Below are 16071 nucleotides of genomic sequence, written 5' to 3' on the forward strand. Positions count from 1 at the left end.
ACTTGGGACCTGTGATGTCTATAACAATTTTTATATATTTTTGTTAACATTAATAGTGTTTAAATTATATGAATAGATCAGATATTCTAATGAGATATTAATTTTTCTCGAGCTTAAAACAAGCTTACATATTTAACATAAGTATCATATAAGTATTATAAAATGAGTTTACTTTGTATAATTTATGATGTATCTCATTTAAATGTCTTACTTATAAATTACACTTATAAATTGTTAATTTTCGTTATATAAGTCGAATTTTAAACTGGCTATTACATTACGATGAACGTAAGATTATAATATAAAGTTATTATTTATACATTGAATCGGAGAGATATTTTGTATACTGTCCAATTTCGAAATTGATGCCGTAAATATGTATTATTACGGAGTAGCACACATCTTTCAGATCAGTAACATAATGTATAAATAACAAATAAAATTATTGTTAATGCTGTCACTTATCCGTAACTTCAGTTATAAGAAACTTTGGTTAGATATCTAATATATATATAATAAATCCTAGTGTATAAAATTTTTATATCGTGGCTCATGGATAGTCAGTAAATTCGAATATATAAAATGTGTAAAATTAAAAGTCTAGTAAATGTTGTAAAAATTATTAAAAATATAAGTCATTTGCAATAGATAAATAATTGAAATAATTACATTATTTATTTTTAAACATTTCTTAAAGTATCAATAGTATAATACTATTGTTTATTCAATGTATAAATTATTAATATTGTATAATATATAATTTATACATTTTAATACATATTTATTATGTAATAAGCAAATGAAAGATTTACTGCACGAGAATTTGTTTGTTACCATTCAAGATAAGTTTTTATAAAACACATAAAATGCAGCTTTTAACTGCATAAAACGTTATGTCTTATTTTTAATTAATTATCAAGTTAATGAAAACGATAAATCATATATTTAATATATTGTACAAATTAAATTATGTACCTCAAATCAAGTATAAAAAGGATAAAAACCTAAAGAAAAATTTAGCAATGAAATTGTTTTTTATTTTACACATAATAATACTAATTACAAAGTCGAGAATAGTATTTATTAGCATATATTTTCTCATTGTTGCACATATGATATATATATATATTACAAAAATATGTTAAAAAAGCTTTGTACACTTTACAGTGAATAGGAACGTTAAACATTTTAATTAATAATAAGCTTTCTTTAACTATCAATCATAAAGTAACTGGAATTATTTACAATCGAGATTACTAAATATTATATGAAATTTTATCACTGTGACAAAATCAACTGAAAAAGACATTTCACGAAAATTGAAAAATTATTAATAAATTTAAAAAATAGTGATTAGAATATAAAAAAAATTATTATATTATTCGAGTATTCGCCAATAATAACCCTGAAAGAATGTCAATGTATATGATCAATTTTTTTTATCAAACATCATCTTCAATCTGATTCCTTTTCTTATAGATATCTTTATCAAAAGTTAAAAATTTTGATAAACGTGAACCATTATATGGTGCTTCGCTTCCCGGTGGATGTAGTCGCATCTAGAACAAATATGCATTTATGAAACTAATATATGTATGAAAGAAATGTACTAAATTTTTAAACTAGTAATGATCTTTTAATTTAATCAAACATCATGAACGAAATATTACCTACCACAATGTATATGTTTGACGAAGTCTTCAGGTTCATTTTATGATTGATGAAGATCAAGAATGAATCAATACTTTGATAGATAACTTTAGTTAAACAACAAGTTATATTTAGTAAATAAAGATAAACACATAATTTTAAGATATAAAAAACGTAATTGAGTTATTAAAAGAGACGTTCCAAATTTTTGTCACAATTCTAATTTACATTTTGTCATAGAATATTCATCTAGTATTTTAGACGTGCACAAATGAAGTAAACAGAACAAAATAATGCAGAGTTAGTGTGCAATCGATTACCAAGTATCAGCTGTTGAAGCTATATTCGGAAAATTAATGATCAATTTGCCCAACTCCATTATTTGTTAGTTTTATTAATGTTATTGCGAAAATGAAATTTCATAATTCTGGTCACCAAGCTCGAAAATTACAAAATAGCACCAGTAGGTCAGATAATACAACAAATAGAAAAAAATGAAGAATCGAATACTTTATATCACTTACAATGAAAATTAAAAAAAGAAAAAATTATAAAAGAAAATCAATTATCTATACATATCCTAATAATGTCACATGCTATAATAAAATGCTTTTAAACGTTAACGCGTAAACTTTCTTGTCAAATTAATTGTATCTATAAATTATTTAATTGGACATTTGAATTTGGGGAATAAAAATGCTTTGAATTATAAGGCTGGAAGTTGTAAGCTTGAGCATTAGTGAAGGGACCCATTTGCAAAATTGCACGCATTGCTCGGTTGTGCAGCATCAATTTCTCATCTATTTCTCGACGTAGTCATCCACAATGTTCTCATTTCCCTCTGCTTTGGTTCTGAATCGCTTCTGCAAGAAAACAAAACCGACACCAGTCGTGTTACACGTGATGAACATGATGTTATGTTGATAATGGTCGGATGATGTGTGCATCACTAGTAAAATTTTGCTTTTAAGCTCTTTTAAGCAATTAAAGCCATTAATAAAACTTCTTTGACATATATGATATATTAAATTAAAGATTTAATGAAATTAACTTGAACACTAAAACAGATATAAATCAGACTACATTTGAAACTTTTTTGATATGCAGAAGTTTTCAGTCAAGTAAATTTTTTACTTTATTTCCAGATCAATGAATTTAAAGAATTTACAATATTATATAATTATATAACAGTGTTTGTTGAACTGTTTTCTTTTATATATATATATATTAAATATTGTTTTGGAAAAATAAAACGAAAAATCTACCTGAAAATTTTTGATGAAAACATCACTGTGAATAATTACTTTCGTTTTAGGGCATTCAATTAAACCTCAATTATAGAGAGGTTTAATCATATTAATACGGAACGCGTGTAGCCAAAGCGTATAGCTCCTTTTTAACAATTCAATCAGAAGATTGCGTTTCTATGTTATTCATCTGATCTCTCCCAGCTGATTGTAACCGAATACACCTTGTTTTTTATGTGTACGCGATCTAGAGATTCGAGATCGTACACTTTCGAGGTGAGAAATTTCGAGGCCCATGACCTCGACGATGACTCACCATAATCCTGTACTTTTCTTTGCACGCATACTCGGTCTCGTCCACGTCGTTATAACAGTCACTTTTGTAATCAGGTGGAATCGGTTTCCCCTCGAATTGGCAGAGCCTTGACAACGGTTTCGCGTTCACGATCATCTTCTCGAAGCCAGTCGGTTTCTGTTGCGGACAGTAGAATACATCCGGGGTATTTTTATCGAAAACAATGCTCTTCCGCATCATATCACCAGCCTCCACGGTTACAAAGAATACCTGTTAAAAAAACTTTATTATTCTATTTTTAATTAGAGAATCTTTACTGTCTTTTAAAGTTTTAGGTAGTTGTTTTAATTAGTGAAATCGCAATCATTCTTTGTAATTATCCAACAACAATATTGATATGTTAGATAAAGATCAAGGAAGTCAGTGAAAGTGGTATTGTTTCTAGCATTAGTAATATTAGTTTTAATAACATGAGTACTTCGTTTTGGAATTTATAGAAGCATAATCAGTGTTAGAATCATAGTAAAGTGAAATACAATAGTTCTTAAACGATTAAATTATGCTTATACATCTAAATATATTAAATCATGCTTTTCCAAATTTTAAAAATATATTTCAAAATTCGAAAACAGAAAATTACGTACACCTTCTGTAGTAACTAGTTTCTTAAGCATTTTTTACCAAATATCCATTATATTTACTTATATTACAAGCGAAAGAATAGATTTCTATCTTAAAAATTCGATACAGTCAATCGTTCTTTCATTTAACATGATTCATACATCATTAACTACACTTTCCATTTGTGAAAGGATCGATATTCTTCAACTCGGAGTTCGCGGGTTTTACGCAAGAAAGCAGTGTGTAATTTGCGTGCAATTTCTTTTAGAATTCAAATAGAAACATATAGAATTAGTGAAAAAAAAGAGTACCAAACTAATTAGAGAGAGCTTAGCTGATGGATTTGGATATGAAATTGTAATTGTAATAATCGATCTTTGCTTCCCTGATTCATTGATTCAGCGGGAACAAATTATAATGCATCTGTGATCACTTGCGGAAGTATGAAAAGCAGGAAGCTATCTAGCAGGAATACTTACGGTAAGCATAACCACCATACTGCAAGCATATGCGGTCCCTGAAAAAAAGGAAAAGGATGAGTGTATATGATTCTTAAAAAATGAAGAAAACATGCAAAATAGCAAAAACAACGAAAAGGCGAAAAATGAAAAAATAAAAATAATCATGGAACGAGAAAAGATGAACAAATATGGTGTTCTTGAAAATATAATCAATTTTGCGAAAGAATAAGGAAAGCCTAAAAAAATGATTAACACATAAAATAAATCAATAAATGATAATTAATATTAAGAAGTATAAATTAATGAAATTAATGATGAAAATAATTATATAAAGCTAACAAATATATATAATTTTCAGAAAAGAGTGAGAAGGAGAGAAAGAAAAAACATATAACTCGTAATCGAAACAAAAATCACTGAGCACTGTTCAGACAAAGCAAAAAGATTCATTCTAAATGATAAAAGCTTATACAAGTTGTCTCGTAGACATGAGCCATTATTAAATAAACGTAAAACGATAAAACTGGATCGCTAAGAGAAGAAGTCAATGCCACGTTTTTATTACAAACCGCTTTACGATTTCTCCGTTTTTAAATCGATTTTGCTTATAGTATCGCTATTCAATTTTATTGAACTTTAGACTGATCTATTGTAATTAATAGTTATAGAAAGAAACAAAGACATAAATATCTTCTGTCAATGGAAAGATCAATCGATAAAAATAATAATTTAGTATCAACAATTCTTGTTGAATTGTCATATAATAAAAAATATAAAAGAATAAATAAATTACCAATAAAAGGAAATAGTAGTACAGAAACAAACGTAAGAAGTAAAAAAAAAAAGATAACCGGTTTGTTACATAAACATCAAAAGATCAATGTGAAAAAAATTTCTCCCAATTTTTCAAAATTCCACTATTCCGAAATTCGAAACAGAAATTTCCTGCTTATTTTTTAAGAATTTGAAAAAGTAGGCAAACGAAGATACTTTTAAAGGATGAATAAAAAGATCAAACGAGAAGATCGATATCTGCATTTGCATAGGAAGCATGATAATATGAGTCATGAGAAATTATAAGCATTCCCTTAAACTGATCTTTGCTTTGACTTTATCTTTAATTGTACATGGCGAATGGGAGGATATCCATTATTTTTATCCGTCGGATCTACTATCGATCTTTGCGCTTAAGTGCGCTTCTGCAAGGACAACGAGATCAGTATGGTTTCGCGTGGTGGATTCGATTGGACTGCTCCTGTTTTAAAATACCGATCTTATTGAACTGATATCTTTCTAACATTTCGTTGACACCACGCGACACTTTTGCGCCGTTATGGATACTTACAACCAAGTTATTTCCATTTTCTTCAAATTAATCTCATAAATTATGATATATTTGTAAAAGTATTCACATCTGGATTATGTAAGTCCATAAAATTAATCTTAAGCAAGTTTCTAAGCATTATGCTACAAATAAAATACAATTACATATAGAAAAATTAATGGTATAAAAATTATTCGTTACAAAATAATATCTATAAAGTAATATTAATATAATATAGTAGGATACATTGATTATTTAATAACTGATAATGAGAAAAAGTTACTATGTAAAAATTAATATTCAATTGAAAAAAATTAGATAGATTTTTTACATATGAAGATCTAAGAATTAGAATTGAATAAGGATCACGTAGATTAACTATGAAATAGCTGATTCCTATTCTCTAATCATGATGTTATTCTTTTCTGGGTCACTGTTTAACAAGATGTAAAAGGAATTATGAAAATAACAGCTGATTCATCATTCATATCAAAAATTGAAGATGATTATTGTACTTATTTGAATAAAATGATCCAGACAATCTGGAATTTTCCAAACGTACAATAAGATGCATTTTAACATGACATTTGCTCCTCGACATTTGTCTATGACATTTAAAGTATAGTTCATTCACTAGTAAACATAAAGTTATTGCAAAATCATTCTTTACTCTTACTCTTGATTGATTTTCATTACTCCAAATATCGCTGATGATTAAAAAAAAAAATGATATTTTATTTCAGAATTAATTCTAGAAGACAATAATAATAAAAATTTTACTACAGTAATATCTTTACTATAGTAAACGTAGGATTTAAATGAATCATATTTAAAGACATATCAAAGTCTTTTAAGTAGAGAAATCCCATATCGATCAATTACCTAAGTAATTCCTTTTAAATCCAACTATACAATCATAGATATCTGCAGCTTCATTTTAATTACTACCTAAACCCATTGGAATGTTTTGTATAATTAAAAGAAACAGATACAATATTCAATTAAAAGAAACAGATACTTAATATTCAAATCCAATATGAATAATTTAATTATTATAATTATTATAAAATTTATTGTTAGTTATATTAATATGCCGAAAAAATAAAACATTATTGTTATTTCAGCAAAGAAATAGCATAAGTTCAGCGTCCAACGTATTAGTGTCTCATCCTGCATACTTGAATGAAGACGCAAGGCACTGTCACATTTTCACGCTTTGATTTATTACTTTCGCTACAGAAAAGAACTTGGATACGTTGCAGCATTTCATTATGAAACGCGACGAACAACGTGAACAGCGTTTCAAATTAATGTGAACAAAAATGAAACTTACCCATGCTGGTGAATATGTTCTGCGCGGGCAAGAGCACCTGTTGATCCACACGAGACGCCGTCTCTTCGTTGACTGAGATTGAAGCGGATTCGCGCTCCCCGCAAGGCCTGAAAATGAATACCGTAACATTATACAGGATGTATCAAAATCAGAGAACAGAATCTACGCAACTATGGAACTAATAAGTTTTTCACAGGAATGACCAAAAAAGCAAAAGAAGCAAGATATTTTGAATGAAATGTTGAAAAGAAACATATTCTGAAAAAGAAGTAGTATTTAGTTTTGACTTTTCTTTCACAGCAGAGGTTTAAAATGCAATGATCCATAATGTGTGGCAAGTATTCATTTTTAGAAATATCTTATTGATAAATTTTATAACAAATGAAATGCATAGAAATATACAATCCTGTGGTATTGTTGTATTTATGTAGGTGAGAGAATTTCGGAGAATTTGAAGAGAAATGGAGTGGGTATTAAGTAGGCAGACGGTTTAATCATTTCCATATTTAGATACTACAATGTCATCAATTTGTGGCAAGCTTCATTCCGAGGCTTCATTCTTCATTAGAAATACGCAAGAAGTTCGTTGTCATCACACAATATTTTATTTTACGATCTTTTCTAAATAATGTTTGCTATTTGTACGAATTGTATGTATACAAAATAAATCTTATATTTTTCTTTTACATGTTGCTTGAAAATACAAAATATCACATACAAAAAGTAAAATTATTATTTAAAATATAATCTTACAAAACTTTATTAGAAAGAATATTTAAAATACTGTAAACAAGTTGAAAAAATTAAAAATTATATATTAGCAATCTGAAATAAAAATGGAATATGTTAAATAGATATTCAAAAATGTATATATGTACATATAGTAACATATTTCTTGTTTTTTACCATTTCATCAAAATCAATATCTGAGGTGTCCAAAGACAGAACTTCTAATTCTTTATACGAATTACTTTCAACATCAGCTATATCTTCTATTTTATTAGATTCTTCGGTATCGATATTATTATCGAGCTGTATATTATCTTGTTCCTTAATTTCATTTCTAAATAAAATGCACATTCATATTTTTACTGTCACAAACAATTTTTTATACTTTTAATATAAAAAATTCTTACTTTTCTTTTTTTGGATCTATACTCTCTAATCGAAATAGTTTTACAATTTTTTGCAGATGGGATTTACTTCTTTCTTTTACCGATGGAACTTCCAAAATTTCTTTTAAATAATTTTCCATAGGCGGTAATGGTTTATCCGGATTAATAACACGATGCGATAATATGTGCCATTTGTGTTGTATTTCAGGATTTGGCACATATCCCGGTAAAAAATACTGACTTCCATCTATCTCACAACTATCCCTGTTTAAAAATATATAACTACATGGAAGATGCTTAACTAAGTGTACTAAAGTACTAATATTCTTACTGTGTATCAGATAACATCAGAGAATTTATTAAACTATCTACAGCTTCATTTTGTTCTTCCAATAATTGTTTCATCACTGACTTCATGGATCTTGTTTCCATAACTCTTCTGTCTTCTGCAAATACTAATTCTATTTCTACTAAGCACTGTGTGTAAATATAAATAACATATTAAACAATATATTGGAACATAATATAATTAAAAAAATATATTTTACAGTACCCATGGTTCATCAGGAATATCAATACAAGGAAACAACGCAACCATTCTAGGTGAACTATTATTTCCAAGAACTTTTCTCACAATAGCCACTGAATTTGTTTTTTGCATTGCAAGCACCAAACTATAAAATGGCTTTGTTATATTCTAAAAAAATCAGGATAAATACATATATTAATTTGAAATTTATAAATAAAATAATAAAATATACCTCTGATTCCTTGGCTGGTAAAAGAATATGAGGGGCACTTTTATACAAATATTCCAAATCAATATTGTTTCTGTTTGTAAAGCCATAAATTTTATAACTTTTCCCACCACTTTTATAACTCATACACTCCTCTAGATTCTCTAAATTTAAAATAAAATATATATATTTTTCTAAATATAAATATATTTATGGCAACAAAAACAAATTGATATATACTTTCTACTGGAATAAAAGTTTCTCCATATTTGTATCCTTTTACAATTTCATCCTTCGAATAAGAAACTCTCTGCCTATTTAAGTATTCTGTTTTTTTCTCAAACTTTTCATTGTTTCTGCTTTCTGTTTTCCAGGATGGAAATTTTTCAATGTCTATCTAATAGAAATAGAAATGTTAAACTATTATAGTTATGGATTACATAAATAATTCCTTGGTTCATAATTTCTCCTTACTTTAATATAAGAAGTAATATGTATTTTTTTATCAAGCAATTCTAAAGTATAATAATATGGACATGGTTTTTTTGATGCTGGTGTATAAAATTTTAAATCTGATAAAACCTTATCAAATGTTGTATGCTGACCATTAATCTAGGAAATAAAATAAATTTAATAATAATCTACAATAATATGTTGTAAAAGTAAATTATAGTAGATGAAACCTTCTCATAAACATCTTTAAGAAACTTTCGACTAATTGTAAGACTAGTTGAAGGCTCTGATCTAAAATGATAAAATTATAAAATTAAATTATATATAATAATTTACATAATAAAATTAAAATAAATTACATTGTGATTAATTTAATATTTCCTTTAGATAATCTATCTGCAATTGCATCTGCTTGAAATTGTGAAATGATATCTGCGTCTTCATTAAAATCAGAAATCAGAATGATTTTCCTTGTAGAAACATCAACACTAAAATAAGAAATATATCATAGTTAATATAATATAAATTTGAATGCAGTTTCACTTTTTCTACAAATACAATTATGTTTAAACATACACATTTTTTTCCATAAATTCCACTGCAGCTATAAGTGCTTCAACCCAATTTGAACAATGATTTGTCCTTTCTAAAGCCATACATTTTTTTACAAAATCCCAATTTGGTATCTGAAAATCTGTAAATTCTTCTACGTGTTGTGTATTTAAATCATTTTTTGTAACAGAGGAACCCATTAACATTATTGCAATTTCATCTTTTGGACTTAAGAAAATCTATAAAATAGCAAATATTAGTAACTCAAAGTAAATATTATTAAATTTCATTTCTATAATACCATTTTTTCTATTTTTCGCTTGGCAATTTCTTTTGCTTTTTCCAATGCGGAATGATTATTTTCTATATTTGGATTTGTTACTCCAATATTTATTAATAATATTAACGATTCCTGAAAACAATATCAACTTACGTTATATTATATATAAATGGTTCGCGCATTTAAATATAAATTAGAAGATACAAATATTGTATTAACGTTTAAATATATAATTAAAAGATACAAAAGTATAAAAGAAATTAATTAAAAAAATATAATTAGAGAATAATATAATGAGAAAATATAACCTTCATTGTTTTTGACATTTTGCACGATTTCGTTTGCGATTAATATGTATAACATCCAATATGTGTATATGTATAACTTTGCGTGACTAAGCTAGATAAATAAAAAAATGGTTGCTCATTAAAAAAGAAAGAATAACTATGATTCAAAAAAAATTTCTTAACCATCGTAGAAAGATAATATTTATGACATGATTTTCGCAATATACAATATATATAATGTATTTATATATATTATATTATAATTTAATATCTTTTCATTATCTTGACAAGAAACTTCTTTCATACGTCATATTAAAAAACCGAATTAATGACAAATGTAATCAACAAAATGTATGATGATCACGAAATATAATGCAATTATTATAAAATAAATTTTACAGAATTATAATAAAGTAAATTACGACAACACGATCATTGTAAAATAAATAAGTAGTGCATTAATCAACGATTTATATTTCAGTTTTAGTATATGCTTGTAAACTTCTGAAATCTGAATCACCGTTTGAAAGATTCTTAAATAAAGTCAGAATATTAGATTACAAGAAGAAAACTGCTTGTTATTTTGAAATCGACCGATAGGGGATGCGAACTTGTCAAACAAAAAGCGCTAGATTACCGCGGACATTTTGTATTATTCAATTTTGCGAAAAGGATAGAGATCACGTTAATAGAATCCTAAGTGCGATACACGTGGAAAAATGATTGAGAGATGAAATTTTGGGCAATCGTTGCTGTTGTACTCGTAGTATACATGTTCTACAAAGATCAACAACGAAAGAAAGTTTCAAAACCCTTAACCTAGTTTGAACTTCAACTGATATTGCTCTACGGGCTGCGCGAATATTAGATTATAAGAAAAGGCGCGCACTGCAGAATTTGTAACACTTCCAAGAATGAATTTATTCTGCATGTTTATTTGAAATTAAGTGCAATTTCATCGCGTTTTTAAAGCCTTGGCATTTCATGGTCATAAAATAATAATTCTATTTTATTCGAGTTCTCCTATTTATTACGAAAACACGGAATTAGCAGCTTTTTTTATGTTCTAATAACAAAAGTTATTCCATTTGTTTAGGTTATTCTTATTAGGTGAGAGACTGTTTATTTATCGGTTTCTCTCGTTGATTGAACCATGCAGTTCGTTTTTATGTTAATTTTCTCTCGTAGAGACTTGTGTAACGAAGTTCTTTCAACGATCGAAATAAAATGGAATTAGATACGCATACTTCATGGACACAACTAACAGAGGAAGATGATGCTCTTCTTAATGAAGCCATTTGTATGAGTTCAAATGAACTGAACAAAATTATAGACTCTAACAAAGAGGATGTACTAAAAGAAAGTAATCTAGAAACTAAATCTTGTGCAGCTAAGACGCATGTTAATAGTGAACAGGAGAAGAAGGATGATCTCAGTTCAAATGTAGAAATTGATAACATATCTAAATTGAGAGGAAATCAGACAAACAATGCAACCAGTATAAATTACGAAGATAATGTAAAGAACAAACAGCATGATGATGGTTTACGTAAACGAACTAGAGAAAATCAAATAAATAACGAGGATGCAAAAGTTTCTCGAACTAGACATAATAGTGATTCAAGCTCCACTACTAATTCTTCTGATAGTGGTAAAAGACGGGTAGAATATGAAACAGATCCTAGAGTTTTAGCTCGTAGACAAAAAGAAATAGATTATGGGAAAAATACTGTTGGATATGATAGATATATTCAAGCTGTGCCTAAGTAAGAAGAATTTTGTTCATTAAGATACAGTTCAAATTATTTTGTTGAAAACTATTATATTGGTTGTACATATTTTAGAGAGAAACGAACAAGAGAGCATCCGAGAACACCACCAAAATATATTAAATATAGTAGAAGAGGATGGGATAGCATGGTAAGATTGTGGAGGAAACAACTTCATCAATGGGATCCTCCACAAGATAGCAATAGTGATTGAAATAACTTTACGTTTTGCTCCTTTAAACTTTACCTTATTTACTAATATATCTTTATGCACATTTAGTTCCATGATTTTTATATTTGTATGAAATTTCATAAACATAACAGAATTAGACGAAATATAACATAATTCTTGATATATTCTTAAATGTGAATACTTGTATTTAAAAGGTTCAATTGCATTGCAAAAGTGAGAAATAAAGAGTAAATGATACTCAAAATAAATAAGACTTTACATTATTAAGTGAAAGTTTTAGAAGTGTAAATAGATAATTTAAGCACTTAGGAATAAAACACTAGGAAAAAGTATTATTTTCAAAATTTTTTACATACATAGAATTGCATACAGAATTAAATACATATTGTCGTTATTTACAAATATATTCTTAAATTGTTTAAATTGAAGGTCACTTGACATTACATTGATTTTCTAATTGCCTTAAAATAATATCAAGTTTTTCATTTGTTCTTTGTTCCATTTCATTAATCTTTTTCATTAATCTTCCTTCCATATCTTCGAATTTCTTATCAATATATGTCATGATATCTACATTATTTAATACAGTATTTTCAATTGTAGATTGTGCCACTTCTTCCCCATTGCTTTTCTGAACACTTTTGTTTTTTGACGTATTCAAAATATTCATGTAACATGATTGAACATCATTCGTGGTATTGTTCCCTTCGTTATTAAAACTAAATTTAGTTAGGAAATTTCTTATTATTTCAGGATTAAAGATTTCTGTGGAAAGAGTCTTAGGTTCATTAATTAATTCTGTTAGGTAGAGTTTTATACCATATATCCACATAATTGAATTTTTACTTTTTGTTTTTGTAAACTAAAATAGAAATTTCAAAATAAATAAATAAAGTAGATTTTTTGTAAATTAGATGCATATATACACACATAGATGTATTTTCTTTATACCTTAATACTAGCTTCTGTAGCATGTGGAAAAATTGCTGTCTCTGCAAAGTAGACTGAATTGTCTTCAAATTCATCTACAAATTCTGCAAACTTTGTTGTCTCATACTCTCCAAATTGTTTGAAAAATTCTAATACATAAGCCTCGGAAACTACAGCTATTTGAGAAATTTTTTGACCATTGTTTAATCTTATATCTAACATACATGGTTCATTGTTGGATTCAGTTGATTGTAAAGATATACATGTATTCAAAGAAACTATATCTTCAAAATTAGTTCTGTAAAAGAGTTATATTTATTTAAAGAAAAAGTGAATATATAATAATAATCTATAATAAGGCAAAATAACAATGAAATATAATACAATTGGACAATAAATTGAGATATTTATATTATTTTATATTTCTCAAACTTTATATTGTTTTAAACATATAAACCTAATGTATGAATAATATATACGTGTACAATGTACGTGAAAAAATAAGTACATTTATACACAGTTATTATATGAAGAATTAATATATTTTTAATATATAAATATCTGTATTACTTCTTAAATTCTAAGGACGAAACTCCCAATGTGAAAGCATCGCAAAACTGTTTGTTATTGCTAATTTTCCAGTTACACGAAATTTGTAAACAGTTTGTATCTAATAATAAGGAAGAATCAGCCTGCTGATCTGAAAGTTCCATTATATGTAATTTTTTAAATAAAATACAAATTCTTTAAACAGATGAACATGTGCTATTAACTCAGCGGTAAGAACTCGTGTTCGTTGTTTTCATAATATCATTTTAAGTTAGATCAAATTTGTATTAATACACTTCATTTTTATGAAGGTTATATTCATCTCTCACTTCATTCAAACGAAAAGCATTTCTTTTAGAAATTATGCAATCAATTATTAACGTATATAAAAATCTGTAAAGTTTCAGTCAGAAATATTTATTTATTTCATATATTTCAATTTTTATCAATTAAACACTCAAATTGATCCGAGCTTTCATATGTATTTCAGTAAATGTGACGTACAGTAAGAACTAACAATTTACAATGGCGCGAAACATTTCATTGCATGAATAAACGAGTAAGGAACAATACCAAAATACCAACATTTGTAAATGCATGTCGCTAGATTAACAATATTTTCAAATAAATAAAATTTCTCAGCTGTATAGTGAAAATAAATAGGTGTACGGACAATAAATGTACAATGTATTCGTACAAAATTTTGAACAGAATGCTCGTACTAAAAAGCATGACAGGTGGTGGGGGCTTTCAGTTGAAGCAGTTGTGCAGAGATATTGAGCAGAGATCCTTGCTTCCGAATCGTTTTTCGTCTTTACGTGCACTTAGTTCTTGTAATAAAAAAATGTCGAAATACACGATTGTTATGGTACGTCATGGAGAGAGCGAGTGGAATCAATTGAATCTGTTTTGCGGATGGTATGATGCCAATTTATCTGACAAAGGTAAGTCATTTTAAGGTTTGTTCAAGAATAAATTGTGAGAATAAATCTCAAGGACGAAAGGTCAAACAGTTTCGAATGTTATGTTAACCATGTTTCGATGGTTAGATTTTCTCATTTTAAAGATACGTACAGAAAGAAATATAAATTAATAAATGAATGTCATAGTAATATTATCATGTTGATTATAACCATTCATGATATTAATTACTTCACCAACACATATTTTATATAGTTAAAAAAACACTGTGTAATAATATAAAATTTATTTATCCAAAATTATGTTATTATTATTTAACATATATGTTTAGGTAAAACTGAAGCAACTCAAGCTGGAAAAGCAGTTAAAGACGCAGGTCTCAAGTTTGATGTTGCTCATACATCATTGTTGACAAGAGCTCAAGAAACTTTGAAAGCTATTCTTAAAGAAATCGGTCAAGAAGATATTCCCATTCAAAAAACATGGCGCTTAAATGAACGTCATTATGGTGGTTTGACTGGTATGAATAAAGCAGAAACTGCTGCTAAGTATGGTGAAGAACAAGTTCAAATATGGAGAAGATCCTTTGATGTACCGCCTCCAGCTATGGAGCCGGATCACAAATATCATGATACAATAGTAAAAGACCCAAGATATGCAGATGGACCGAAACCGGAGGAATTTCCTAAATTTGAGTCTTTAAAATTGACAATTGATAGAACATTGCCATATTGGAATGATACTATTATTCCACAATTGAAGGAAGGGAAAAAGATCATTATTGCTGCTCATGGAAACAGTTTGCGTGGCATAGTTAAACACTTAGATCGTTAGTTTCTTTCTTTTCATAGCATAATAAATTTTATTTATTACATTAACAACTGTTTTTTTTTTTTTTTTTTTAGAAATGAGCAATGATCAAATCATGGGATTAAATTTACCAACTGGTATTCCATTCATCTATGAGTTGGATGAAAACTTTAAACCTGTTGTATCAATGAAATTCTTAGGTGATGAAGAAACAGTGAAAGCTGCAATGGCTGCGGTTGCTGCCCAAGGAAAAGCTAAGTAAAATTAAAGACATTAATTACAATCTATATTATGTATGTACAAACAAAAAGTACTGATGTCTAGTTTTGTTAAAAAATGATTTAAATTATTGAAAGACACACTTAAATATATGTGTAAAAAATGTTTACAACAAAAGAAAAATAGAAAAATAACAGAAGTTATTATACATTATTTTCAGTGATGTTACAAGTTTCTATATATATGTTGTAATTTATTCAAACAAAAATATTTATTGAAAATCATAAAATATGAAACAAATATAAAATTATTAAAACATATTAAA

At 27.4% G+C, this 16071-nt stretch overlaps 4 protein-coding genes and 2 long non-coding RNA genes across 8 annotated transcripts; 4 read left to right on the forward strand and 2 right to left on the reverse strand.

Moving 5' to 3' along the window:
* Nucleotides 1–1208: 1208 nt before the first annotated feature.
* On the reverse strand, nucleotides 1209–10892 carry LOC122537534 (X-ray repair cross-complementing protein 5-like). Its single transcript, XM_043670769.1, has 17 exons — nucleotides 10876–10892; nucleotides 10377–10467; nucleotides 10090–10200; nucleotides 9813–10027; nucleotides 9596–9724; nucleotides 9467–9527; nucleotides 9258–9395; nucleotides 9024–9180; nucleotides 8808–8947; nucleotides 8600–8743; nucleotides 8378–8523; nucleotides 8068–8310; nucleotides 7837–7994; nucleotides 6932–7036; nucleotides 4293–4330; nucleotides 3214–3462; nucleotides 1209–1559 (listed from the first exon to the last, which is right to left on the reverse strand). The coding sequence occupies exons 2-17, from the start codon at nucleotides 10392–10394 to the stop codon at nucleotides 1443–1445; spliced, it is 2169 nt and encodes a 722-aa protein (XP_043526704.1). The 5' UTR covers nucleotides 10395–10467; nucleotides 10876–10892; the 3' UTR covers nucleotides 1209–1442.
* On the forward strand, nucleotides 5183–7184 carry LOC122537542. Its single transcript, XR_006308639.1, has 2 exons — nucleotides 5183–5697; nucleotides 6723–7184. It is a non-coding gene; the product is annotated as an uncharacterized LOC122537542 (long non-coding RNA).
* LOC122537541 lies at nucleotides 7472–8833 on the forward strand. Its single transcript, XR_006308638.1, has 3 exons — nucleotides 7472–7581; nucleotides 8124–8525; nucleotides 8597–8833. It is a non-coding gene; the product is annotated as an uncharacterized LOC122537541 (long non-coding RNA).
* Nucleotides 10893–11014: 122 nt separating the features above from the next.
* Nucleotides 11015–12625, forward strand: LOC122537540 (histone RNA hairpin-binding protein). The gene is made up of 3 exons (XM_043670781.1): nucleotides 11015–11465; nucleotides 11544–12121; nucleotides 12200–12625. Exons 2-3 carry the CDS (start codon nucleotides 11583–11585, stop codon nucleotides 12336–12338), a joined length of 678 nt encoding a protein of 225 aa, XP_043526716.1. The 5' UTR covers nucleotides 11015–11465; nucleotides 11544–11582; the 3' UTR covers nucleotides 12339–12625.
* Nucleotides 12626–12649: 24 nt separating this feature from the next.
* Nucleotides 12650–14618, reverse strand: LOC122537539. 3 transcript variants are annotated; one of them, XM_043670779.1, is made up of 3 exons: nucleotides 14509–14618; nucleotides 13269–13545; nucleotides 12650–13179 (listed from the first exon to the last, which is right to left on the reverse strand). In XM_043670779.1, the coding sequence occupies exons 1-3, from the start codon at nucleotides 14526–14528 to the stop codon at nucleotides 12748–12750; spliced, it is 729 nt and encodes a 242-aa protein (XP_043526714.1). In that variant the 5' UTR covers nucleotides 14529–14618; the 3' UTR covers nucleotides 12650–12747. The 3 variants fall into 3 exon arrangements, with proteins under 3 accessions (XP_043526714.1, XP_043526715.1, XP_043526713.1); XM_043670780.1 differs by lacking the exon at nucleotides 14509–14618 and adding an exon at nucleotides 14382–14463; XM_043670778.1 differs by lacking the exon at nucleotides 14509–14618 and adding an exon at nucleotides 13818–14328.
* Nucleotides 14526–15901, forward strand: LOC122537538 (phosphoglycerate mutase 2). Its single transcript, XM_043670777.1, has 3 exons — nucleotides 14526–14740; nucleotides 15049–15546; nucleotides 15623–15901. Exons 1-3 carry the CDS (start codon nucleotides 14527–14529, stop codon nucleotides 15787–15789), a joined length of 879 nt encoding a protein of 292 aa, XP_043526712.1. The 5' UTR covers nucleotide 14526; the 3' UTR covers nucleotides 15790–15901.
* Nucleotides 15902–16071: the final 170 nt, after the last annotated feature.

This window comes from Frieseomelitta varia, unplaced genomic scaffold (assembly GCF_011392965.1).
Source record: "Frieseomelitta varia isolate USP_RPSP 00005682 unplaced genomic scaffold, Fvar_1.2 scaffold_912, whole genome shotgun sequence".
NCBI classification, from domain to species: domain Eukaryota; kingdom Metazoa; phylum Arthropoda; class Insecta; order Hymenoptera; family Apidae; genus Frieseomelitta; species Frieseomelitta varia.